The 25,851-nt window shown below is 50.6% G+C and overlaps 2 protein-coding genes across 10 annotated transcripts in view; one reads left to right on the top strand and one right to left on the bottom strand.

Annotated features, from left to right (window-relative positions):
* Positions 1–1,798: 1,798 nt before the first annotated feature.
* Positions 1,799–21,763, bottom strand: PTGES (prostaglandin E synthase). Of its 9 annotated transcripts, none has more exons than XM_027877714.1 (5): positions 21,710–21,763; positions 18,855–18,896; positions 6,770–6,959; positions 5,342–5,424; positions 1,799–2,949 (listed from the first exon to the last, which is right to left on the bottom strand). In XM_027877714.1, exons 3-5 carry the CDS (start codon positions 6,875–6,877, stop codon positions 2,700–2,702), a joined length of 441 nt encoding a protein of 146 aa, XP_027733515.1. In that variant the 5' UTR covers positions 6,878–6,959; positions 18,855–18,896; positions 21,710–21,763; the 3' UTR covers positions 1,799–2,699. The 9 variants fall into 9 exon arrangements, with proteins under 9 accessions (XP_027733515.1, XP_027733514.1, XP_027733513.1 ...); XM_027877713.1 differs by lacking the exon at positions 18,855–18,896 and adding an exon at positions 20,993–21,568 and having other exon boundaries at positions 21,710–21,762; XM_027877712.1 differs by having other exon boundaries at positions 20,993–21,757.
* Positions 21,764–23,999: 2,236 nt separating this feature from the next.
* The window catches only part of LOC114054576 (torsin-1B-like), a 7,120-nt gene continuing 5,268 nt past the window's right edge, over positions 24,000–25,851 (top strand). Inside the window, exons 1-3 of the mRNA XM_027877876.1 lie at positions 24,000–24,196; positions 24,299–24,564; positions 25,752–25,844. Coding sequence (XP_027733677.1) covers positions 24,016–24,196; positions 24,299–24,564; positions 25,752–25,844 — 540 coding nt within the window. The 5' untranslated portion in view covers positions 24,000–24,015. The remainder of the gene's footprint in view (positions 24,197–24,298; positions 24,565–25,751; positions 25,845–25,851) is intronic.

The raw sequence follows: 25,851 nt of genomic DNA, 5'->3' as shown, positions 1-25,851 counted from the left end.
TTTTCTGTTTGTTTTTTTGGAGCTAGGAGAGTTCACATTCCCAAGCTTTTCCCTGCAGCCAGTACAGCAGGGTTTATTTTTTTTTTTTAATAAAAAAGAAGAAAGTGGAGCTGAGCATGTAACCTCAACTTCCCTGAGCAGGGCATCAGCCTCAGGCACTGAACAAGCAGCCTAAAAGAGGCTGAAGGAGCTGGGTGAGGGTTCTGCAGCCTCATTTCTTCCTTCCCATGACAAAATCTCAGTCCCAGCCACATCTCCAACCACAGCAACGTGTACTGGAGAGAGTCCATTTTACAAAGCTGCTGCCTTTCTTATTTGAAATCTAAATGCACAAGGGAAAGAAAAAACAAGAAAGTGGAGCCATTTGATCCAGCTACAACAGACACAGGGCAGCACCTCCCAAACACCAACAATTTAAGAAAATAGGGGAAAACCAGAGAAATGAGGTATTTGCTTCCCAGCAACTACTGCCAAAAAAAAGGGGGCTGCTGAGACTGGGAAATACAGGCAAGTCTTAAGCACAGAAATGAGAGCAACCACATCTTAACCTGAACTTCTCCAGCCCTCCAGGATTTTTGGGTGAACAACCAAGCTTTGCAACAACCTGCTACTCAGGGAAGGCAAAACTGAGCAGGGCTGCTTTGTAAGCCCCAGCTCTGCTGAATTTAAGGGATCCAGCACACCTGGAAAAGAGATTCCTCTGCAGAGCAGGTGAGTCCAGAGGAAAAGGATGTCTCTTTAGGAGTCCCAGGGTACTCCAGGCTTTGCAGTGGGTTAAGCAAAGGGTTTTACAGCTGGGGATCCATCCTACTGGGGTTGGACCCAGCTGCTGCCCAGCTGCATCTGCTGCTCCCGAAGGAAGGATGTATCAGAGAACAATGATTTGTTTTTATTGGGAATATTTGCTTCCTGCCACCAGGATGCATGTGCAGCAGCAGAGAAATGTTCAGGGGTTCGAGACCTTGTGTACCATGTGAGGCAGAAAAGGCTTGTCAAGCAGGGTCTGTGTTACCCAGACATCTGCTGAGGCTGTGAGGGAGAGGTAGACAAGAGCAAACTGCTGAACCTGCCCACCTTCCTCATATGGTGGGAGAGCAGAGCATTCCACTCCAAACCTCACCACACGGCTTGGCCTCTGTGCTGGGGTCAGGAATTACCAGAAGTTTCTACCTGAGCTGTGCAGGGGCTGAGCATCAGTCTGAGCAGGCGTGTCACCAGCGCTCCGTGGGGTCTCAGCAAGAGCATCTCTGAGGACAGCAGAGCTAAGGGGGCAGCCTTAATGAGTAGGGCAGGTGGGAGGGGAATTTATTTTCTGCTTATTCTGGTTTCCCCTGTGGTGTTAGCAAAGCTCTGTGTTGCCCTCAGAGGGAGGAGAGGCACTGGAGACTGGAGGTTTCCTCCTGCCTTGTCCTCCACAGGGGTGCTCCACTGTTGCAGCCCCACAGCCGGGGACAGGAGGGTTTGTCACCCTGGTCTCAGTCTCTCCTCTCCAACACAACACTTTCAGGTGACACTGCAGAGCAGTGATTTCTCTCTTCAAAGCCACTTTGCTCGCTTCCAGAGCTTTCTGCAAGCGCCAGCTGGTCCAGGCTGCACACGGTGTGGCAGCACTGGACAGCAGGAAACAGCTGAAAGAAAACACCCCCAAAGCGGTCACGGCACATTCCCCAAATAGCAGCGGCCATTCTGCAGCCAGAGAAAGGCTACAAACAGAGGGGGAGAAAGTCAGTCTGCTGCCCGTGGGAGCACAGTCAGGCATTAGTGGCATGTGGGCACCCTCTCACCCTCGGGAGAAAACTCTGTTTTTTGAGAGCATTTTAGTCTTTCCTGAAGTCCCAGAGATTTGTGTCCAGTTCTCTGCAGGGTAAGTGGTTCCTGCTGGCTGCTCCAGGCACGATGTTCTGCATCTTACTGGGATGAGACCGAGGTGGAAAAGCCACAGGTGTTGCTGGCCGGGAGCTGCTGAAGGCTGGCTGAGGGACAGGCAGGATCCTGCCTGCAGTGAGGCTCCTGGCAGAGAGCTCTGTCCCATAGTGGGCCATGAGGAGGTTCTGGGAGCACTGAACACTCCAATGTCTTCACAAAGTCACCCCTGAGGTTTTGACTCCCACGTTACTCTGCCTGGCAGGCACCTGCCTCCTGTTCTCCTTGTGGGAGAGGGAACCTAAGGGAACTCTGTCCCCACAGACCCACACGGCTGGGCAAGAGGAGGGCAGCTGTCTTATAAACCCCTCTTCTACCTCTGCTGACCAAGAGACTTTGTGGGACCCTCATGATTTTCCCTTCCTGATTCACGGGATACTTGTTACCAAGGGGAAAAGACACATCTTCACCTTCCCAGTTCTGAATGCAGTTGAGTCACAAAACCTCCTTTCCCTCAATGAACCCACTCTTTGAGGGGGTGCTTTCCCCCTCCTACCCTCAGCAGGAGCAAGGGGAACCTGGCTCCGCGTCCCCTTCCCGCTCCACAGGGAGACACGTCCCTTCTCTCCGGTGACTTCCCTGCCAAATTTCAACAGCACAGGGAGTTTGTCGAGGCTGCAGGTGACCTCCCTGGCATCACACTGCAGGCCCACAAACACACTCACAATAACACACACACACACATTCACACTCGCACACACAGCACCCAGTCCCGCCAGGGAACCCTCGGAGTGCGGGACGAGGGCGTTGGGACGGCTGGTCGGTCTCTGCGGGTGTTACCAGTACGGGGTGGTGGCGAGGAGGATCTGCAGGGCCATGGAGAAGCAGGGCAGCTGTGCCACGCTGTAGGCCACAGAGCGCGTGGGCGCCTTCAGCCGCAGCAGGTAGGCGATGGTGTGCACGATGCGCCCCACGCAGAAGATGAGGAAGTGGATCCTGGCCACTGAGGGACTGGGGTCCAGCAGGGAGTAGACAGCTCCGAGGAAGAGGAAGGGAAAGATGTTCTCCATGTCATTGCGGTGGGCCCTGAGAAGGGAGATAAGGATGTTCCAGCCCACCAGAATTCCCTGTTGTCTCCCGTCCCTTCTGGCCATCCCTGGGTGCTGCTGGCCACCTCCTCCCCCTTACACACACACAGGCAGCAGGATTTCACACCCCATGTCTCTCCCTTGGGATGCTGAGCTCCCAAAGCTTGTTCTCCCTGACTGGGATGCCTTTGCCCTGACAGATGACAGCTCCAGGGTTGGAGCTTTTAAACAAACAGCACAAAACAAGGACCCCGCAAAGCTGCCAGAAGCTCGAGGCTGGTGCGGTGCCAGCACGGCACGGCCCCAGATGTGGCCACGTTGCACAGTGAAAGGCAGTTTCCAGACCACAGCTTCTCCAGAGGAGAAACTCACAGGATGGGAGTGTTTGTGGCTTTGCCACTCTCTATAAATGCATCCAGAGGGGATCAGGGAGGAGCATCCCAGGCATCCTCACACTGTGCCAGCAACACCTGGAGGGTGGAGGGACCATGTGGTGACACATGGCATGGATGGGGGCAAACTCTGCTCCAGCTGAACATGCTCCTGGGTGTCACAGCATCAGCTGCCACCACAGTGGATCCACTCATGCCACGAGTGTAGTCTGAGTCCCTCCTTCCCCAGGCACCATCCTTTGAAGGAGGGAAGTCAGTCCCCAGAGTAGCAGCTTGTCCATCACTTCTGCCTCTCTTTCTTTCCATAGCACAGAGCCCCATCCTCATGCTTCCATAGGGGGACTGTCAGGTCATGCTCTGGTCATTGGGGATGGATCTGCTCTGGGAGAGTGACCCAGGCACGAGGTTAGGTTTTCCCTGTTATCTGTGAAGGTTTGAGAGGCTGAGATGAGTCCTTGATAAGAGCTGCCACTGCTTCCCCATTCTTGTGCATGTCTGAATGTTCACAAAGCCAAGAGAAGATTTCAAATTATTTCTTCACCAAGGCAAAGGCCAGGGCTGCTGTTCTGCACAAGATGAGAAGTTCTCCTACCTGGTCTTTGCACCTGCATAGAAAGCAGTCACTATCTTAAGGATAGGGATATTCAGGATTGGGGGGTGAATATGGCAAGGAGGCTGCTGGAAATCCTATTTCACCTGCTTTGTGGGTGCAATTTTGGGACAGCATGGAGGAACTGGCCTAGAAAAGACACTAAAATGAGTCCTGCTGTTGTAGAAGCAATGCCAGGAGGACTTGGTGGGGATGAGCTGATCAGAGCCTGGACACAGAGGAGATGTATTCCCTGCCAAACCTGGGAGGGAGAAGGGGAGTTGCTGTGGATCTGCTTCCCTCCTGATACCATCTGGGATGAAAACCTAACATCTCCTCTTTTTTTCCAGGGAAACACCTTGGGTTTAATCTGTCTTCCTCAGGGCTGTGAACAGATCAGCAAGGACTGACTCTGAGTGCTTTTGCTGCCCAAGTCAGATCCCAGACTTCCCTGCGTCTTTGCTGCAGCTCCAGTTATTTATTTTTATGGAAGTTTGTTTATTGTGAATAATCAAAAGAGGATTATGATTATTATTTCTGGTATTGTTTTCTTTTTGCCAGGAAGGAAACAGCTCATTTGCCCTCCTACTCCCTCTGGCAGCCCAGTGATTAGGTGGCACTGGATGTTTCCAGCTCATTTGCCCTCCTACTCCCTCTGGCAGCCCAGCGATTTGGTGGCACCGGATGTTTTCTAAAGCAAATGCTGGAGGTGGTGGGCGGTGAGTGATGAGGGCCCCACCCACAGCAGAGAGGTGGCAGCTGAGGGCTCAGTGACAGGAGGGCACAGCTCCTGCCCCTTTCCTGCACATCACCCAGCATTCAGGGCACCTCCTTTGGTAAGGGGGACAGCAAATCAAGCCCAGGGCTAAATAACCCCATGTTTTACCCCTGAGGAACTGTGAGCCCCACAGAAGAGGGGGAAGATTCAGAGCTTGCCCAATTAGGGAGGCAGAAGTTATAGCAACTCCATTCAGCCTCTTCCCAAATCCCTCAAAAGGGCAGCTGGATACAACACCGGAACCAGTCTCACAGTTCCCTGTCCAAGCTGTGCAGGGATCTGGGGGGATTCAGGGAGCAGGACAGAAGGAGACTTTGGGTGTGGGTATAGGATGAGACCTTGAGAGCTTGTGGGACTCGGAGCACCTAGAAAAGAGTTCTTCCAGAGTCGGCTGTTGGACCCAAACCAGGATCCTTCCACATGTCCTTGCTCCAGAGCACACCCCGCTCCCATCAAAGATTAAACTGCTCTTAGTGCACAGGGTCCCACAGCCCAGCTCGAGGCATTCAAACCGCCCAGGCAATTACTTAATTAATGAGCCCTTTAGCTTCCCACTGCTCCTCTGCCGGCGGCTGCCAGGGATCCATCCCCCTGTGGAGCAGAGGGAATGGCAGCACGGCCGGGTTCTCACCTGCGGCACCGCTCCACGTCGGGGTCCGGGCGGCAGAACTGCAGCCCCCCGTTGCGCAGCGCGTCCTCCGGGTTTGCAAACGCCTGCAAGACAGTCCCCACATCCCCACAATGTTTTTTCAGGAGCCCCAGAGGTAGAAGTTTGGCCCCCAAACCTGCCTTTCACAAGCGTGAGGGCAGCTGCGCTTCCATGTTTAACCCTTGCCCTGGGGGTTAAACCCCGCACCTGCCCAGGGGGTTTCCTTATCCTCCAAAAAACCCCAGTGCTGCCTCCTGATCAGGTACCAAACCTCATCCCAGTCCACTTCTTCCCATGAAACCCATTTAAGGGAGACTGTGCCAACCGGCAAGTGAGATCACTGCTGGCACAGAGCTTGCAGACACAATGTGGCATCTGAAAGATAACAGGACTGACAGATTAAGAAATGCTCCCTGGCTGGCTTTTTGGCAGTGGTACCGTGTGATTTCCCCATGGGGAAATGGGATCCTACGCTAATAAAGTTACAAATAAAAATGACTTATATGAGCTCCACACCTATGCTCAGAAGCTGTTCTTCAGGGACCTGGTTCCATATGACAGCTTCATTTTGCAGCCTGGAAAGGGCCCTGGTGCTTTCTTTAATCATGCTACAAGCCTAGATGGTCCCAGGGCTGGAGCATCGTTTAAAATCGCAAGGGGAGGAGCCACATCAGTTACAGTCATGTCACAGCACAGGGTTATTGCTTTGTATTTTATCTGGGAGCAGAAATCTCTCCCTCCCACTCCACTGATGGAATTGGAAACCCCTCAAATACTTTTAAACAGATTTTATAAACAGCTGAGTTTTGCCAGGAATTTAATTTGGGCTGTGGGTGATAAACTCCCCAACTCCAGACAGCTGCTGGAACTCCAGGTCTTCCCTGTATTTTTCCCCCCCGTGTCCAAGAACGATTTCCTCCAGCTATTGTTTTTATTCCCCATGACTTTCTGCTCTCCTGGAGCATTCCCATAGCCAGTCAGCCTCCAAAAGCTCAAAAGCTTTCTGTTACATTCCAAGGAAAAAAGACCATTTCAGTGATTTCCTCTCAAACCTTTTCTCCTCCCCTCCTTTTCTTCCAGGCATGGCAAATTAACTGTAAACAGTCTCTTTCTAGAAGCATCTCACCTGCTTGCCATTTTAGATCTGTTTATTATTTAGATTAGGTTTCAGAAATGATAAACATCAAGCTACAGATGGTAGAAACAAACAAAAAGGGCTAAAGAGAAGTGAGATATTTATCTGCTACAGCTATGAAACTTGTTTTTCTTTCAACTTAAGTCAAAGAAGCTCAGTTTGCTTCAGAAAAACTGTGTCGAGACCTTTATAGGAATGAAAGAAGAAAGAAAAACCACAGAAGCCCAAGGAAAAAGACAGAGAGGGAGAGGAAGGAGAAGGAAACTGAATCTTACCTTCTTTCTGAGTCTCACTTGTCCCGTAATGATGGCAACGACATACATTTTTAAAATCAAAATTGTGCTGTAGAACGTAAATGACAGAAACACTTTGTTTTCCATCATTTTGGAGGAAGGTGCCGCTCGGTCGCCTCAGCACCCGGAACCAGTGGAGATCTTGGGCTCTGCGGGAGAGGGGCAGGAACAGCTGTGTTTGAACACGACACAAATCCCCCCTCATTTCTCTGGCAAAAGCCCAGGGCCTCTGTACCGCCCCTGCCAAGCTGAGGGTGAGCAAAGCCCAGCTAGCCCACAGAACAGGCTCGCCCTGCCCCGCACACCCCGACATCACCAGCTCCGTGGGGATGAGATGCCCCGAGCCGGGATACAGCCCCCTCGACCCTGTGGGCCACAGCCAGGCTCAGCCTGGCCACAGCTTGACCCCCTGCCTCCCTAAACCAGCCCACCACGACCCCCTGTCCCACCTCCCGTGCGTGCCTAGAGGGACAGAGCTGCACGGAGCATCCCTCGCCCGGCCGGGCAGTGCTCACCCACAGACAAGAGCTGATCTGCGCTCGAAGGAGGAGTTAGGAAGAAGGCAGGCACCTACCTCAGCCACATCCAGCCCTGTGCTCCTGCGCTCAGCCCGTCCCCTATCCCACAGCCCACCCCTCCGCAGCAGCGCTCCCAGTACGTCCCAGTCCCGCCCAGTCCCATGGCAGAGGCTCCCAGCCCTTCCCTTCACATCCACCTGCCGAGGGATGGAGAGCGGACAGAGCTTGCCCTTGGTTCATCAGCACCCACCACCCCGGAGCCTGGGCTGTCCCTGCACCTCCGGCTGGGAGGGGAGCCCGGGAATTGACCCCAACCGGGCAGGTCCTGGACTGCAAAGCCCCAAAAAACTGCAGCAGAAGCGAGGAACAGCCTGCCCAGCCCCGAAGGCGGCTCGTCTTGGTTTCTCCGAGAGGGTGAATCAAGGCAGTCAGGTGTAATTTTGTCCGTGGTTTAGAAAATGCCACGTGAATTTGGAGCTGCCTTTTCCTCAGCCACCAAACACTGTGGATGAAAGAGTGGGATCTGAGCCTCTGGCAGGCAGCTTGGATGGTCTTCCAGCCTTTAACTCCTTCTTCCCCAGCCCTGGCCCCAGTGCTGGCAGCAGCAAACCTCAGTGAGCCAGCAGTGTGGGGGCTGACAGGAGATCTCTGAGTTTATTAGTGTGGAAGGGCTGGATTTTGTGTTTATTTCCTTTACAAAGGAAAAAAAAATAAGAAAAAAACTTATTTCAGGAAAATATAAACTTTCAGATATTGAGTGGAAAATGAATGCTTTGAGGACACAAGGAGTTTTATAATGAATTGACATGTTGGAATAAGAAAAAATTTGTTTCAAGGCACACAAAAAAAAAAGCCTCAAGAAATAATGAACCAGGTAAGATTTGTCATTTACAAAATCATCTATCGAAGCATCAGTGCCTCTAGGACTGGTTTTGTTCTTCAGGGCTTTTTAACTTCTTAACTGCCATGGAGCAAAACTAAATCCTGTGCTTTCCAAGAGAGTCCAGAGTATCCCAACAGGAATATTGCACTCAGCCCAGGACTCGGCCCATTGCTACAGCCCCTGGACAGGTTTGTCCCCAGCTGAAAGCACAAAGGAGTGAAGAAAATGCAAAGCTCAGTGTCCAATGGGGCCCATGTGGTGCAAGTGCGGAGATGGATGGAGATGCTGGTTTTGTGTTGCCATGGCATGGGGAGGGGGGGAGGTGGACCAAGGAGGAGCCTGCATGGCCTCCTTCTTCCACCTGTTACCCAGAAATGTTTTGACAAACCAAAACCTCCTACCAAGAAATATTCTGCAGAACGTGCCCACAAAGAACGGGAAGTTTGACCACAGTCCCACTTGCAGCACTTTGCACCACAGTGGTTAATAAGATGTGATCAGCACCCCAGCACTGGGGGAAGAGAATTCAACATGAAATTGCAGTGACAGATCGACAGGTTTATCCTTCTTGCCCTTCCCAGAACAATTGCCTTTTGGTAAGTCTTGTGTTCTCAGCTATATTATGGGAAATTCAGCCTGTGGTTGCAATGGTATTGTTAGAGCCCTGTAGAGCTACTGGGCATTTAATCACCAGCAATCTGAAAGAACCACACATGTTGAATTCAATAAATTGTGCTATTCCTGAACCCGACTGGCCGTTTTGAACGTGACCAGACCCACAGTTCACAAACCGTAGTCTCTGAAACATTGTCAGGGCCTATGGTTACGTTTTTGCAACACTGCAGAGAGCCTTTGAAAACCCCAAACGCTTGGTTTCAAGGGAGAGAGGTACTTGCAGCTGGTCACCATCACCACCCCGGCGCCGGGGCGGCTGCAGAACAAGCCCTGGCACCGCCCGGCGTGGAGCTCCTCAGCCAGGCAGTGTGTGCCTCCAGCAGGCTGCTTCCCTGGGGGTGGGAATGGGGGCACCAGGACACGCAGCAGCCGTGTGGACTCAGCCACTGCAGAAAGAGCTGGGGTGTTCACCGCCAAGCTACATCCAACCCCACCCACGTCTCCCTGGAGGTCGCAGGGTTTTATAAACACCATAATGCCAAGAGTAAGTCGTTGGCGGCAAAGCCACATCCCAAACCGCTGCTCCCTCCCTCTTCTCCTCTCCGCAGCTGATAGGGATCAACCCACAGCAGAGAAGACCTCGGGGGTTATGCAGGGTTGCACCAGCCCTGCAGCAGGGATGAGACTTTTCCCAGCAGTCCCTTCCCCAGCTCTCCCAGGGGTCTGGGAGAGGCCAGGCAGCCAGACCCTCCACCAGCACATCACACCCTCCATAGTTTTTACCAGATGAGGATCCAGCCCATGGGGTCCTTGGTAGTGAGATCTTTTTCCTTCATGCACCTTCCTCCCCTCCCGAGGCAGCCACGCCTCACTGAACAGCAGGAATATGCACCTGCAGACAAGCCAGGACTCCTCCTGCCAACCAGCCAGACTTCTCCTCCTTGGTATTATTCAAAGCCTGGCAGGAAGCCCTGGACAAATTGCACCAGCAACTGGCACAAATTTAAATTCAATGGAGAGATCAAGAAGCGCCGTTTGTTTAGGAATAAACCCTCAGGGCAAACTCAGTCACACCATCTCCCTGGCGTGTAAAAATCATGTGGGCAAGGAAAGTTGTTTATTTTGTGTGTTTATGCATTTCAGACCCTTTCACTATTACATAGAGTGGAGCCCCAGTGGGGAGGGACGTGGATGGGGATGAGGGGCAGAAGCTGCCTGTAAAAGCAGGTGAATGCTCCTGGGATCCCAGCTCCTGCTTGGTTTCGCAACTTCAGGGGTCTCACACTGGGCAGCACACATCCACACGTGCACCTTCCTGGCTTTTGGAACCCAAGGCAATGCAGCTGCAGGAAGCATGTTCAACCATCCCATTAATCCAAGCGGAAGCAGGCTGTTAATATTAATGGTTTGATCCTCCTCCACAGATCACATTCTTCATTGCTTGAAGGAGACCAGGCCCTTAAACTACAATCTGAGCCTTACAGCCTTGAGCACAAGAAGTTTCAATGCAGGACAAGACCCACCCAAAATCAACATCACTAGCCAAAACACTACTTTTTTCTTTCTTTCTTTCTTTTTGAGAAATTATTAATAATAATCAGAGTCAGGCTTTGAAAGATTTAGTCATCAGGTTAGACTGACCCCATGAGCTGTGGAGAAAAGATGGAGGGTTTCGCTGAAGGAGGAAGTGAGCTGTAGCAGGCAGAAGGAATGAAAAATTCATGGGAGATGCTTGAGAAAAGTACTTAAAAATAGAAGCCTGTAACACCAATCCTGCTTTGGAAAGATTATGGAATAAAAATCACCCTCAGTTCCCATACGGGCTGTTATTTATTTGACCAGCTGAATTACACTACAGTATTATAACTACATGTTTTTCCACTCTTGCTATGTTGGGGAATTTCCTGGTGGCAGTGACATGAGAGGGTTGGTTGTGTAATAAATCCTGCACGGTGGAACACCGGCACATCTGCTGGGGTGGCACGGCGCGGGCTCCAACCTCATCCTAAAGGGCAGCAGACTCTTTGGGCAATTACAGCCCAGATTCCCCAAAATTTTCCCAAACCCATTACATCCCACAGCTGGGGCTAGGCAAACAGCCCGAGGGGAGTGCTCCAGGCAGGTGGGTGGCACTTCTCCAGCGCGTTCCCACATGCTGGTGGAGAAGGTGCAGAGCCCAGTTGGGGTTTTTGCTTGCCCTGAGCCTACAGCTCGGCCCACAGCTCCAAGAAGAGCTGAGCCACATTCCCAGCTTGTTTCAATGCTGCAGTGGACACCAGTACCCCCCTTCCCTGCCATTTCTTCCTGCTGTTCCCACCGCAAAGCCTTGGAATCAGCACACATATCCCAGTGCTCACTTACCCTGGGCTGCACCCATCCTTGGGAATCCCATGAGAGGCTCATGGAGTCAAACACAGCTTTTCAAGTAAAGACATGAGCATTTTAACTATCAGTTAGAGAGAAGGGTGCTCCACCTGCCCTCACTCCTTAGTCTGCACAAAAACTCAACCACCGTGACGCACCTTCTTCTGCCGGTGAGTGAAATCCTGTTGCTTCACCTGCAGCTCCCCGTGCCCAGCCTCCTGGGCTGCTCCTGCTCTTTGCAGGACACAGAAGATACTGCAAAGTCACTGAGCACTGGAACCATCAGCATCTCTGGCCTCTGGAAACAAATGGGATGTTTCAGCCTTTGGCAAACTCCGGCAGATTTTGTCTGGTTTGGATTTTAAAGTGACGGTACTGGCTGGAGCTGCCTGAGAGGCCTCAGGCATGAGGAATGTACAATCAGACTCTCCCAAATTGTCCTTCACACTTGGAAGACCAGATGCCTGCAGCAGGAGAAAGCCAGCAGGAGAGGCCCAGGGAAGGGGCAGGGGTGTGGTGGCTCTGAGTCGCAGGCAGAGCAGAACGGAGGAAGCTGCTGTTCCTCAGCCAGTCCCAGGACAGGGAACTGGTCCAGGGCCAAGTGAGAGGCAGTGGCACGTTGTCCTCCTGCCTTCTCCCTCCAGCTCCACCCACAGTCCCTTCCTGTCTACTCCCAGGCTGCTGCCCTGCTCCCAACCACCCTCCTGACCCAAAATGTCATACCCACCCTGGCTGCAGGGGAGTCACTCTGTTCCCTGCTGCTGTGACAGCCAGGAGACACTAGAAGAGAGGACATCAGGCTGGGAGTGTGTGGGAAGCAGATTATTTTCTCTTATTCTGAGCCTCACATGGATTCATGCCTGGGCTTTCTCTTAGAGGAAAGAATTCCTTGGCTAGTGTCAGCTAGGCTGCTCTGTGCCTTCAGGGATGCAAATCCGCTGGGAGAGGGGCTGAAGGAAGTTATTTCTCCTCTCTCCTGCTTTCTCCCTCTGCTCCAGCTTGTTTAAGAGCTGCACCTGCCACTGCTGCCACAGGGCAAAGGTGGGAGATGGGGGTCAAGGCTTGGGGTGTGGGGAAGCCACAGTGCACTCACACACACTCTCACTCAGCCACACCGCAGCAACTCGTGATGTGTCTGGCTTCCCAAGAACCAGATCCCATCACTTGTAAACAACAGGCAAAAAACCACTTATGTTACTGCCCAAAAAGAGGGAGTTTCCCTGCCAGACTGAGAGAGAAGAGAAACAAATCCTGCGACAAAAAAAAAAAAAAAAAAATTCGAAATTGGGAAACATTTCCTAGACTTCAAGCATTTGCAAAACTACAATGTAAATGCAGATCCCCTGGTGGGATGCCCTTGAGCAAGAGCAAAGGTGTGTTATGGACAAATGGGAATCAGGCCATGTTTTACAGCATTAAGAGCACTGGCTCCCTAACCCAGGGCTGGGACAGAAAGCAGCTGCAGTCCCAAATCCAGCCCTGTGGAGACCTGACATTCATCAGCAGATGAGCAGCTTCAAGGTGAAGAAAACAAACCAAGATGGCCTTTCTCTTTTTCAGTGCCTATCCAAGGGCTGGGATCTCCTGCTGTGCTGATCCACAAGGCTCTGCTCATCCTCAGAAGTGCAGTGGGATGCCCAGCTTAAGAACAGGGATCTGTTTTGGCAGGTGGGCCCCTCTCATCTCCTGGGCTGTTACCCCTGCCCTGAAACCCAGGAAGAACAGGCTACGGACCTCATTCATTTTAAAGTCTTTTAAATCCTGTTTTCAACAGAAAGACATTTTCAAGTTGTCACACAGACACTGAAATATGGGACAAGAGGAAATGGAAAAATCTGCACGTCATTGCCTGTCCCTGACACGAACTGAGTGATTTCACCATCATGGTGAGACCAACTCTAAGGTGACCCTTCCTTTATGGCCTTGCTGTAGAGCTTCACTCACCACAAAGCTCTCCAAAATGCAGAGCTTATTTTTAAACCCCCAAGTTCTCTGTGTCCCCTCCATCACCCCTAAATTAAACACTAGCATTTCCTCCCACCCTTCCTTATAGGTCATGTTTTCTAAATCTCTTTATCACACATGCTGATCTTCTAAGTGCTCTCACTTCAAAGAGCGAAGTCCTGGGCAAAAAGGAGGGTGACTGTCCTTCCTAGAAGAGACCAGGGCCTCCTTCTCAGGAGCCCTGACTCAGGCAGAAGTCAGAGCTTCTCGGCAGTTTGAGGTTTTATGAGTTGAGTCATTGGTCAGCCCACAGCTGGCTCCAGACACATCTTAAAACTTTCCCTTTTCCCTGCCCTGGGTGATGAACAATACATGTTTCGGGCTTAGTTTCAGGCAGAAAGGGGGTCCAGGTCTCAATTCTGATGTTGTTAATAAACACCCACCACATGCAGTGCTAAAAACACCCTCCCCACAATCAGCCTGCGAAGCAGGGAGTAGTTTAGCTGTGTTATTTACAGCCCCCCTTGCCTGGACACTTTTTATTGTGCTGTTGTCCCAGCTGGCCTCTTGCTCACAGCAGCGGGAGCACCGACAGAACATGACCAGGGCTGCGTGACCCTGACTTTATCAAGAGCAGAACTTGGCCTGAACGATACAAGGAAGTAGAGAAGCCTCTCCATGCCACTCTGCAGGCAGTGATGCTTGGGCTCACCATCCCAAGTTCTCTTCTCTGCCTGAGTGACCCTTCAGCAGGACTCCAGGAGCCTGCCCAGGTCCCAGGCTTCGATTCTTCTCCTGATTTCCAGCCTGCACCTCCGTGTCCACGATGCGTGCCCAGGATCTGCTCCACCCTGTGTTTATGCAACCTTGCCTGCTCTCCACAGCCCTCCATGAGGAGATAGATATGAGCTCTTTGCAAATATTTACAAAGCAGCAGAATGCCTCTCTCTAACACAGCACGTTTCTGTTAACAGTGCCACCAACTCAGCCAAAACTGAACTAGAAGTGTTCCCCCATGAGCAGGAGAGGGGCTGGATCCAGGTGGGAAGGCCTACGGGATGCTACGGCCACATTAGTGGGAATAGAGCTGCCCAGTGGGAAGGTGCAGGGAGCTGTGCTGCCCTGTACCACAGCAGGGGAGGTTGCTGTGCGTGTTTGGTGGTAGAAGGAGCTGCTGCCCTTCAGTGTGAGCAGGGACCTTGCAGGGTTGTATCAGCCATGGGACACACCGTGGTTTGAAGGTAGGACGTGCCCCCATGGTAGACAGCAATGGACTGAGGCCCCATTCACCCCGGTTCATCCAGTCTTCAGAAGTCAGAGATTAACTTAAGCTCTGAATCACAAGGTTTTAATTCTCTTTCTTGTAAATTTTTTGTCATACATGACGGTAATGTTTGACAATTACATGCGTCAAGTCACCGTCCAAACGGTTTAAATTAAATTGCTTCTTGAGACAATTAAGTTCCATAATGAAGCATAATTTAAACAATAAACTCCACAATGAAACACAATTTAAAGTAAGATGATGAGGAGGATAATATTTTTATGGGATCTCCTTCCCCTCTTGTTCATGTCACAGACACATGGAAGAATTAGGAAGAACAACAGTTCATGCTCAGCTTTGCCCGACATTCCCCGCCTTCAAAACATGCCTGTGAAAGCACCTCTTACTCAGCTTTACCACAACCCCAATTGCTTTCATCTCTCTTCAAAGGAGATTTCTCCATGCTTTTGATTATCCCAGTCATACTTTCATATTTCCCTCCAAGCAAGCAGATGACCAGCACATGACTGCCAACTCCTTTACCCCTTGCACTCCAAACGTCCTCCAGCCTCCTAAAAGGTCATTTTTCTTTAAAATGCCAGGAGTCCTCACTGAGGGGTCCAGGATGACTCTCCACACCTAGTTATTTAGTACCCTGGGGGGGGGGCGGGGCTACTCCCAAACTGAAGGAATTCCAGCTATGCTCTATGGAAGACAGCCCTGGGACACTCACAGCTATCCAGCAACAGATCTGGGCTGTTCATCCCTGTTCCTTCAGGGCGTTTCTGCATCCTCCAGCCAGTCTCCTCTCTCACTGTGCTGTTAGCATGGACTCAACATTGTTCTTCTCAGAGCACATCCGTTCTCCTGTTTTCAACTCCTTCCAGCTCACAGCTGGCCCCGGGGTTCCCAACTCCCAAGCACATATTTTAACAATAGATGGAAACTGAAGCCCCCGCAGGCAACCTTTTATTTTAGCAGAGTACATTTTTCTTCCTGTTAGATAACATATCTCCTGGAAAAAGAACCTAACGTGCTTAGATCCCCTCCTGACCCTCCATCCTTATTTAACATTGATGAATCTGTATGAAAATTATACTTTCCAGGTTGTTCAATGTAAGATTTGAGGCATAAAGGAACCCTTCACAGAGTTTCACAGCTGGACATTGCAGGAGTGGAAGAATTAAATACCTCTCAGTTGGTCCTGCTTAACTAGAGGGACACACTCCTACACAGGGACCTCAGTAGGTCTCTCTTTGCAGTCACTCAAGTTCATGCTCCTAAGCTACATTATCCTCCACAAAATTTCAGCAGATGTAAATGTTTAAATTTATTTTTTCCCTGGATTTTCTTTTTCTCTCTTTCAGTACCATAAACCAACCAGAAAGAACCTAGAAAAAACCCCATCAAGCTCTTGGTGGCAAGTCACTAAGGAAGAGAGATGCCTTGGCTGTCCTGCAGTGACATTCTGATATCCAAACCACAGAGATGGACAGACAAGGGGCAGTTTCCAGGGAGCCTTCTCAGTGTGGCCTCCACAGAAATCACCACATCCCTCCTAGTTCAGGACACCTCACTGCTGGTGCCAGGGTGTGCTGGCTGCTGGTGCCTGTTACAGATCCCCTCTGAGACTCTCCAGCAAATTCGGAGCCTGTGCTGTCCTTTTGCCTTTTCTGCCCTTTCCTGACCTTGCAACCAGCTCTAGTACTAAGCCTGGCTCCATAACCTCTCCAGCCTTCCAAGGGCAGCCAGACCAGGCCTGTCTGAACAAATGGGGAAGCTCTTACAGCAGCAAACAGTCCCTTTCTCCTGATGAACCTACTTATTCCTCAGTGCTAAACGCCAGAGCTGATTAAAACCAGGCAGAGACCTTTATGCAGGCACGAACTGGAGACAGAAGAGCAGGAATAGCAAAGGCCCCAGTCAGAGGAGCTGCTTTGCAAGACTAATTTTAGTGACCTGTATTTATGGCTCTTCCATGGGAGATGAGTGTAAGTGCAGGGTGTTTAGTTTTGCAAACCCCAAGCCAAACACAGCCTCTGATTCTGGTCCAACCCCAAACCTACCGAGCACTTTTAAATCCTCTTTCACCTAAAGGTCTGAAAGCATCAAATGGGGCTGCCTGCTTAATAACATCACCACCTTATGTGCTTTGGATGAAATACAAGCCACTGGCCACATCAGAGCCCATAAGTGGAACAAGGGCACAGCATTACCCATGCCCCATAACCCTCTTCCTGTAGGAATCCCCCCACACCATGTGAGCATGGTGTTTTCTTATTTCATCCAGCTCAGGTTTCATCTCCTTCACACAGTTATTGTTTACAACAGAATTCTATTTAAGATAGAATATGGGCTACAGTTTCCCTATTATTTCTTGTTCTCTCAGTGAGAGCTGTTGCTACACAGGGAGAGAGGCTCACGTGAGAGCTACTCCACTCCAAACCAGCCTGGAGAACAAAAACAGAAAGTAGATTCTGGAGCCCAGTCAAAGCCAAACAGGAACAGTGTCCGGTTTCAGATTCTGGGCTCAATTTTAAAAACAAAGTTAAAAACCAAAGATGGGACTGAGGCAGGTGAAGTTCAGCTCTCAGAGCATCCCATTTTACCAATGAGCACCTACAGCACAAGGTTTAATTCTCTTTCTTGCAGATTTGTTGCCACAAATGACGGGAATGCTCAATGTTTACACACATCAAGCTCACTATTCAGACTGTTCAAACCAAATTACATCCTGGGACAATAAATTCATAATGAAACACAATCTGAATTGAGATGATGATAACAATAATCTTTTTATGGGATCTCTTTCCCCTCTTGTTCATGTCATGGAGAGACAAGCAGAGGATTAGGAACAGATGATGTGACTAAGCCAGTGCTGCTGGAGATGGGTGACAGCACCTTGACTTGACCCCTGGAGTCCAAATGCAGTTCTCAGATCTAATCACCAAACCACAGAGGATGTCTGCACCAGGAATGTTTAGTTACAAGTCAAAACAAAGCCTAACTGCCAGCATCGATAGCCCAACCAGGGTCTATCGCTACCACTTCATACATTATTCATCTCAATCTTGCACAACACAGGCCTTGAAATCAGAACCCTGAGGCAAATAGGTGGGAGCAGAGCCAGGTCTGCAGTGAGGGGTGAAAAGACGAGGCTGGTAAATGAGTTCCTGCCCCGAGGGTGCCTCTTTCAGCTGCCAGCCCAGATGGATTTGCATGGTCCAGAGGTGGCTGCTGCTTATTTGCACCTGGCTTTGGGTGGTTCCATTAGCAGAGAATCATAGAACCATTCAGGTTGGAAAAAAAAATCTCTAAGATCTTCAAATCCAACCAGTTAACCCAGCACCAGCACCACCCTGTTCACCACTAAACCACATCCCCAAATGCCATATCCACACCACTTCTGAACACTTCATCCCTCCATCCCTGCTCCCTCTGGAGCACACAGTGGCCCGCAGAGGAACAGAGCCAGTTTGGCTGTCAGGCACTTTAATAACTCCTTGTGCTTGTTCTGAGAAAGTCCATTTCCATCCATCATCGCTTGATGGAGCTGATATGAATGAAAGATTGAACAGGCTCCAGCACCAGGTCTCACTGGAAGCAGAGAGGTGTCCTGTCAGCTTGTCACCTTGTGCTTATCTATAAAATGTTACATTTCCAGCAAGTTCCCACAGGAGGCAAGAAATATGAGACTTCCCTCACCCACACCGATGCTGATCGAGCGTGGCTTTAAACACGTCCCCTCCTGTACCTCTCACTACCAGGTAACAGGACCTGTGTGGCTCCACCTGCTGAAAACCACTTGATATCAGATTCAAAATCACATTGTTTTCCCTCTGCACCACGGCCAAAGGGCACCAGCAGCATTGACAGTCCCCCCCTGCTCAGTGCCCAGCTGGTCTGAGAGGTGTTGTGCTGGTGCACACCAGGTAGAGCTCTGGTCTGGACAACCACTGCATCTGTGAGGTCCTCAGGGCTGGTTATTTGTCCTGCTTGTACTGCACAGTGAATCTCTGCTCTCTGACTGCAGTTCAGGCTCAGGCAAAAGAGATTTGAGGTTGGGCATCTGGGTGGGAAACACTTTCCTCTTGTTGTAGAGAAGAACCTCTCAACTGCATTTTCCAGAGAGAGCAACCAGAACAAAAACCAACCCTTCCTGGCACATCAGAATTTTACAAGGGTTCAGACATGATGAAAAGAATTATTTCACATGGGCAGATTTATCTGGACAAGCATATAATGTTTTATTTCACCCAGATCCCAAGATCATCCCTACCTTTCCCTGTTGGACTATCCTTTACGCAGCACAGCAGCACACACTGACCCAAGGGACTCTGTCACTCTGTACCACAGACAAGGATTTTTAAGCCTGCCCAAGGCAAATCCTGGTTGGAGACAGAAGAGAATTGCTAAACCCTTTGCTGTGAACTACCACGTCAAGCAGAACTTTCATCATCCACAAATCTGTTTTCCTACCTGCAAGGGAAGGATGACAGGCTCTTAACTCCCTGGGTGTTTCTAGGATTAGACAACGTCTGCTCAGCATTAATGTAGATGTTGGTGTTTTGTGTTATTGCTACTGTCACATTATAGAAAGGTCAATGAACACATTCCATGAGTCAGAGCCTTGCCACAGCATTAGTGTAGCTCCCAGACCTTAGCCAGGCCCTGTATTTGGATAAAGCCCACCACAATCCCACTCCTAAAAGATTCCAATGTACGTCAGCGTGGCAGCCCTTTCCTGTCACTGCCTCATCTCTGTGTTTAGGGTAAGGAGCACTTGGAAGATGATGCTGAAATTAGAGAGGGGAAAGAAAACAAAAAGAAACCACACATACAGGGGAGGGGGAAAAAAAGGGTAAAAATAAACCAAAGGCCCCTCAGGAAAACTCCAACCATTAGAGAGTGTCTAGCCAGAGTCAGAAGGCAGGGAGAGATTATGTAGAAATTAAACTGAATGTAGGGAAAAATGAGTCTCCCAGCTCTTCTTCTCCAGTTGGAAACCTTCAGAAAAAACCTCCTGACAGCCCAGAACCTCATGTCAAATAGCAGTCATGTTTTCAAAACTCTTTCACATAAAGAACTTGGAAATATTGAGGACCTTATACGTTCTCCAACAAAAATACAGACTTTTTCTGGGAAAAAACATTGATTTATTGACCCTACAATTCTTACCTGAAAACCTCTTGCACTCCATGGGCTCAAGGCAGGGCATTCCTAGCACCCTGTCCCCTGGCTGGAGATATTCCTTGGCTCACCAGCCAACTGGGATTGTCTGCTGCCTTGTGATTGAAAAGCCCTGCTAACCAGCCACATCCCAAATTCTCTAGGCCCTCTGCTGCCCAAAGTCCTGGGAATGCTGACTTTAAACCAAGGAACCTGCAGGTAGGTGACAAAAAATTTCAACACAAAGAAGGGTAAGGCCAGGCAAAACTCCCTCCTTGGGACTTTCCTCTCTCCTCATCCTTAAATACTCCATCTCTGCATCCCTTATCTCTTCCTTTGCCACACAGACACCCCATGTCCACTGCCTCCCCCACCACAACAGCTTTAGCACTCCATTACTCCCTACAAGCACCCCATATCCTCCTGCTACCCAAATCCCTCCCTTCCCTCTCCCTGTAAACCCCCTGCCATGTCCTTTCCTTCCCCCCACCCTCACCTTCCCACCACACCACTGCTGAACACCCCTCTAAATCACAGACACTCCAAGCCTATTGCACACCCAACACCTTTCCAAAATTCTTCTCTGCTACAAATTTTCGGGACCTTCAGCCTGTGGCAGTTTATTCACGACGACCCACTGCTGGCTGACCCCCCCCCCCTCTGTGCTGTTCTGGAGGGCGCTGTGAATACATGACAGGATGCCAGTTCTGAGCCTAGGGCACAGAAGGGCGTTGAGATGAAAGAACAAGGTGTGTTCATCGGCACAACACAACAGGCAGCGAGACACCGCACTGTGGACTGCGTGTTGCAGGGTCTGTGCTCCACTTGGAGCTTCCAGACTGCTGTTCAAGGAAATTGCCATCAATGTCAGCCTCACCACCACTATTAGACATCTCATCCATGTCCAGGCCCAGCTTGAACCCATTTAACTTGTAATGGATAATGAGATAACAGCATGACATGTTGCAGCTGAAGATTATTTAAACACCCATCTGGTACCTGTTATGCAGCATACGTCCTATTGTTGTATAGGAAATATATGCCACCTCCCTCCCACATGGAAAGGAGATCTATAGATGTGTCCCATGCTACCCCTTCTTTTTGCACAGATGAGGTAATTCTCGTTCTCTGTACTGTTTCTATCATATCCATCATGCATTTCCCATCTTTGTTCTGGGAGATGGAGTCCCTTCCAGGCTGGTGAGACCCTGTGAAAAGACACAAGAGCACAATTAAAAATTTGCTAGGGATGTCTCTTTGCTCCCTTCACACATTAATCAGATGTGCCATCCAGGTTTTGAAAGGGGGGACCACAAACTGTGAAACCGATTCTCCCTTTGCAGGACACAATTTGGCACCACCCTTTGTCCCAGAGGGATTCAAGGGTGACAGTCCACATCCGTGTTTGTGGGACCACGCTCTGTTTCTGCAGGGGAACAGTGAAATACCTGCTGAAGCCTGTGAGGTGAGCAAGGCACCCTGCTTGCATCTTTAATTCAGATGGACAGACGAAAATCTGCAGATCTCAGCTAAACAGCCTCGTTTCTTTACCCAGACTCTCCCCCTTCCTTTGGCTGTCCTCGGTCCCCTGCTGACACTGCCATGAGGCTCTTTGCTCTCCGTGAACCCTCGTCAGCCACGTGGCGGGGTTGTTGTGTATCCCAAGAAATCACGTTTCACAACACCAGTGGTCAGCTCTGCAGATGTGAGCCCACGTTCCTCTCTCGTCTGTTTTCCTCAAACGTGACTCAGTCCTCCGCAAAAGTTGTCCTTCCCTGCAAATCCTGGACCAAACCCTGTGTCTGACGCCCCATCTAGCGTTCGGCGCGGACAGATGCAGGGGGCACCGGTGCAACCGAGGAAACAGGTGACTGGAAAATTCCCAGCGTTTTTTTCACCTCTGTCACACCACCTTCGTGAAACTACCATTTGAATTGTCTCCAAGAGAGCTCGGACAGAGCCCAGGCAACACGGAATCCTGCATATCCCAAGACCAGTTCCTTCCTCTGGCCTCTCCGCAGCTTCTGGGTGAACTAACGGAGAGATGGCAGCTGGAAAGCCCAGCTCCTCGGGTGTCAGCTCCCCGGCAGCCCACCCTGGGGCTTTAGATGACACCTGGGTAACTTATTTTGGAATAAGAAGCCAAAGATCTAAGCTGTGCCCACCTCAAGGCTCGATAGCGGCTGACAGCGTGGATTTTCCCTAAACAGGTAACGACGAGTTTGGCAGCTCAGGGCACTCGTTCTTTTTTTCATGTCAGATCCTGAGCGTGTATTTTGAATACTACACAACGCTGCTCGGTGTCTTCTCTTTGAGATTTTACACATTTTTTAATTAAAAAATTCATCCCTTTAAAAAAAAAAAAAAGTGTTCGCTGAGAACATAAAAGCCGTTTCGGTATCTGTCTTTCTCCTTTGCAAACATCCTTTTTTTGGCGGTGGGGCGATTCTGAACTTGCTAGGACCAAAAAAAAAAAAAATCATCTTGATTGAGAATTTAGCTTTATTAAAGCAGCTTTCTGACACGTTCAGCCCTGTGCGCTGCAGAGCTCCAGGCACTGCTACGGAAATCCTTGGGCTGTGTGATGCTGGGTGACACCCACATGCAGTCAAGCCCAAAACAAGCATCTCAATGTTCTCCGTTAATCACTAGCCCAATTAGCACCTTGGTTAAGATGTAGTGGGATTCCAGTCCTGCTTCCCTCAGAGCTGGGATTGTTGCGATGAAACTCTCACTCTGCCCGTGCAATGGTCTGTTCGCAGCACTTTCGATTCTCCAGGAGCAGTGCGATAAGTCTGTTAACCCATTAACACCTCCAGCTTACAGGAGACTTGGCTCCCAGATTCTTGAACAGCCCCGGGCTCCATGCTGCAGGAAGTTTTTCTGCAGTTTCTGTTTTGGTTTCTTTTCCTGCTGAGCCAGGCTGGCACTCACTTCCCACCATGAAGCTTCTCAACGCTGCTCTGATCTTTCTTCTCATGCCCACCCTGACTCCGGCTTTTGACCCTCTCAGCGTTTCAGTCGTTCTGGGGGGTGCTGCCGTGGCTTGGCATCTCCTCTCCTCTGATTCCTGGCTCAAGTGCCGTTTCCAGGAGTGCTGCAATAGGAATAACACTCTGAACTTCACAGGTAAGGCCAAGCGGTTCCTTCCCAGGGTGCTGAGATTTTCCTTTGAGGGGATTGTACAGAGACAGGAATTACCACCCACAGTGTCTCTAGAAGGTGAGGGCTGTACTAACCTCATATTGCTTATTCCCCAAGTGGTCATGTACCCTGCTTCTCACAGCGTTTTCCTTGCTGGTGTTTTGGTTTATGTTGGCAGAAACTGTACTGGTTTTGTCTGGGATAGAGTTAATTTCCTTCCTAGTGGCCAGTACAGTGTTGTGTTTTGGGTTGAGTATGGGAATGATATTGATAGCACAGTGAGGGTTTTAGTTGTTGCATAGTGGTGTTTATGCCAAGTCAAGGACTTGGCAGCTCCTCGTGCTGCCCTGCCAGTGAGGAGGATGGCAGGGCACAAGAATCTGGGAAGGGACACAGCCAGGACAGCCTACCCAAACTGGACCAAGGGGATATTCCAGACCATAGAATCATAGATTTATTTAGGTTGGAAAAAACCTTTTAAGTTCCCCGAGTCCACTTCTCCTGATGCCACCAGCAGGGCAGCGAATGATGGACCTCATCAAGTGTAGAAACATGTGAAGGGGGATGCCAAGAGATGCAGCCAGACTCTGCTCTGTGGTGCCAGTGAGAGGTAATGGGCAAAAACTGATGCCCAGGAAACTCCACCTGAACATGAGAAATAACTCCTTCACTGTGCAGTGACCACACACAGGAACAGGTTGCCCAGAGAGGGTGCAGAGTCTCCCTCAGCAGAGATATCCCGGACCCATCTGGATGCAATCCAGTGCCTTGTGCTCTGGGATGACCCTGCTCTTATAAATGAGTATTCTCTTTTCTACTGGACAGCCTTAGGCCTGAGAGTGTACAGAGATCAAATACCAAAGACCATCTCTTTTTAAGAAATTTTTTACAGACTCCACATGTATGGAGTGGAGTCCTGATTCCAGGATTCTTGGATTCTGGCAACTTGCGATTCAGGCCTTCTGGAATTCTGGGATTCTGATTAGGCTTGAAATTATACAAAGACCAAACACCAAAGAGCATAATTCCTTAAGAAAACTTTCACATGTGCCCACATTTTGCAAGAAGATGACCCGCTGTGGTCCTTTTCCAGCCTGACTGATGCTGGGATTGAAAGGGTCCTTAGAGATCATTTATTTCCACCCTCTGCCGTGGGCAGGGACCCTTTCCACTAGAAGGCATTCCGGGATGTTGGGATTCTGGGATGTTGGGATGTTGGGACTCTGTGAGGGCGGCCCTGCCCGTCTCAAAGATGGCGGCGGCGGCGGCGGCGCCGCGGGGGGCGGGCGCGCAGGCGCGGCGGGCGGGTGGCGCGCGCGCGGCCGCCATGGCGCCGTCGGTGCCGCTGCTGTGGGTGCTGCTGCCGGGGCTGGCGGCGCTGGAGCCGCTCAGCGTGGGCCTGGCCATCGGCGTGGCCTCCGCCCTCACCGGATACCTGTCCCACCCCAGGTTCTACTGCAGCTACGTGGAGTGCTGCCCCCGCGACGGGCCGCGCCTCAACGCCACCGGTACGGCGGGGGCTGGGGGGGGGTGCCCCGCGCTCGGCCGGTCACCGCTCCCGGTGCGTGTGCGGTGACCGGCGGGGCTGAGCTGTCCCTCTCCCCCCGCAGCGCTGAAGGCGCAGCTGGACAGCAGGCTCTTCGGGCAGCACTTGGCCAAGGACGTGGTGCTGAAGGCGGTGCTGGGCTTCAGCAACAACCCGAGCCCCAAAAAGCCGCTGATGCTGTCGCTGCACGGCTGGGCCGGCACCGGCAAGAACTTCCTCAGCCAGATCCTGGCGGAGCACGTCCACCCCGCGGGACTGCGCAGCAAGTTCGTCCATCTCTTCCTGGCCACCCTGCACTTCCCCCACCACGACCAGGTCAAGCTCTACAAGGTGAGGAGGGGCCCTGGTAGAGGGGGTTGTCCTGCACACCCCCCCAGGATCCCTGGCAGCTGGGGGTGTGCACTGGCGCTTAGGAGAGAGGGAGGGGAAAGTTCATGCAGAAAGTAAGAGGAAAAGGCACCAAAAAGGCGGGGGATCGAATGTGAGAGAATTTCCTAGCGCTGCCCTCTCACTGATGCCATCTGCCGATGCCTGTGCTCGCTGCTAGGGGAGTCCCAACATCTCAGATAAATATCTTGGCTAGGTTAGAAGGAACCTTCTCTCTTGCCCCTGCCGGGCCATGTTTTGCATTTATGGCTAAAACAGCGTTGATAATGCAGCAGTGCTTTGGCTGTAACATAAATGTGCTTGCACAGCCTCAAAGATGCTGATTTTCCACTCATACCGAGCAGCCTGGGGTGGACAAGAGATTGGGAGGGGGCACAGCCTGGACAGCTGACCCCAGATGGCCAGAGGGATGTTCCATACCATATCCTGTCATGCTCGGCCATAAAAACTGGGGTAGAAGAAAGAAAAAGTGGGGTGTCATTGGCTTCCAAGGTGGTTGTTGCTCTAACTCTGGCTGGGCATTGGTCTGCATGTGTCAGGAGGGTGAGTGATTCCCTTTGCTTGGTTTTTCCCTCTTGCCATCACCTATCAAACTGTCTTTATGTTGACCCAGTGATTTTCTAACTCTTATTCTTTGTCCTCTCTCTCCCATCCTGCTGAGTGCCTGGCTGGGCAGTGCTTTCTCACACAGTGCAGTGAGAAAGACTTCATTCCTTGACATTGGAGAATTCTTATCTTCATGTTTTAGTGTTTGAAGGAACCCAGAACTAATGTACTGATAGATGTGTTTTCCATATGAAAGACAAAACTGACTTCTTTTAAACAAACAAAAAGGTTTCTCTAATACTTCCCATCTCAGCCTGGTTTTCATGTCTTAGCCCTGCACAAAGCAGAAGAAATTAGGAAGTCTTTTTTCCTCTGTCAGCAAGAAAAGAATTCACATTTAAATTCAGTGTCACATGTCAGAGAGATCAGTCACAGAGCTTATGGTCCTTTGGGAAAAAGTACAAGCAGTGAGTGTGGGATGCTTACATTTGACAGGGTGTCCCCAGAACCTGTCACATGCAAGGATCTTGCAGTACAGCCAGAAAAGACCTCGTTTCTCAGTGGTTTTCAACCTCTTGTTCCAGGAACAGCTGCAGAACTGGATTCGGGGCAATGTCAGTGCCTGCCCCTCCTCTGTCTTCATTTTTGATGAGATGGACAAAATGCATCCAGGTGTTATTGATG

This window comes from Empidonax traillii, unplaced genomic scaffold (assembly GCF_003031625.1).
Source record: "Empidonax traillii isolate 1590-97213 ecotype Southwest subspecies unplaced genomic scaffold, ASM303162v1 scaffold34:size3740991, whole genome shotgun sequence".
NCBI classification, from domain to species: Eukaryota; Metazoa; Chordata; class Aves; order Passeriformes; family Tyrannidae; genus Empidonax; species Empidonax traillii.
The sequence above is the reverse complement of the archived record's forward strand: the minus strand, read 5'-3'. Positions and strand labels throughout refer to the sequence as shown.

Coding starts and splice junctions, on each gene's coding strand:
- PTGES (XM_027877714.1), bottom strand. CDS start 6,877: ATGATGGAAAACAAAGTGTTTCTGTCATTTACGTTCTACAGCACAATT. Junction 5,425..6,769: donor AAGTGAGACTCAGAAAGAAG/GTAAGATTCAGT, acceptor ACTGTCTTGCAG/GCGTTTGCAAACCCGGAGGA. Junction 2,950..5,341: donor GACGTGGAGCGGTGCCGCAG/GTGAGAACCCGG, acceptor CTCCCTTCTCAG/GGCCCACCGCAATGACATGG.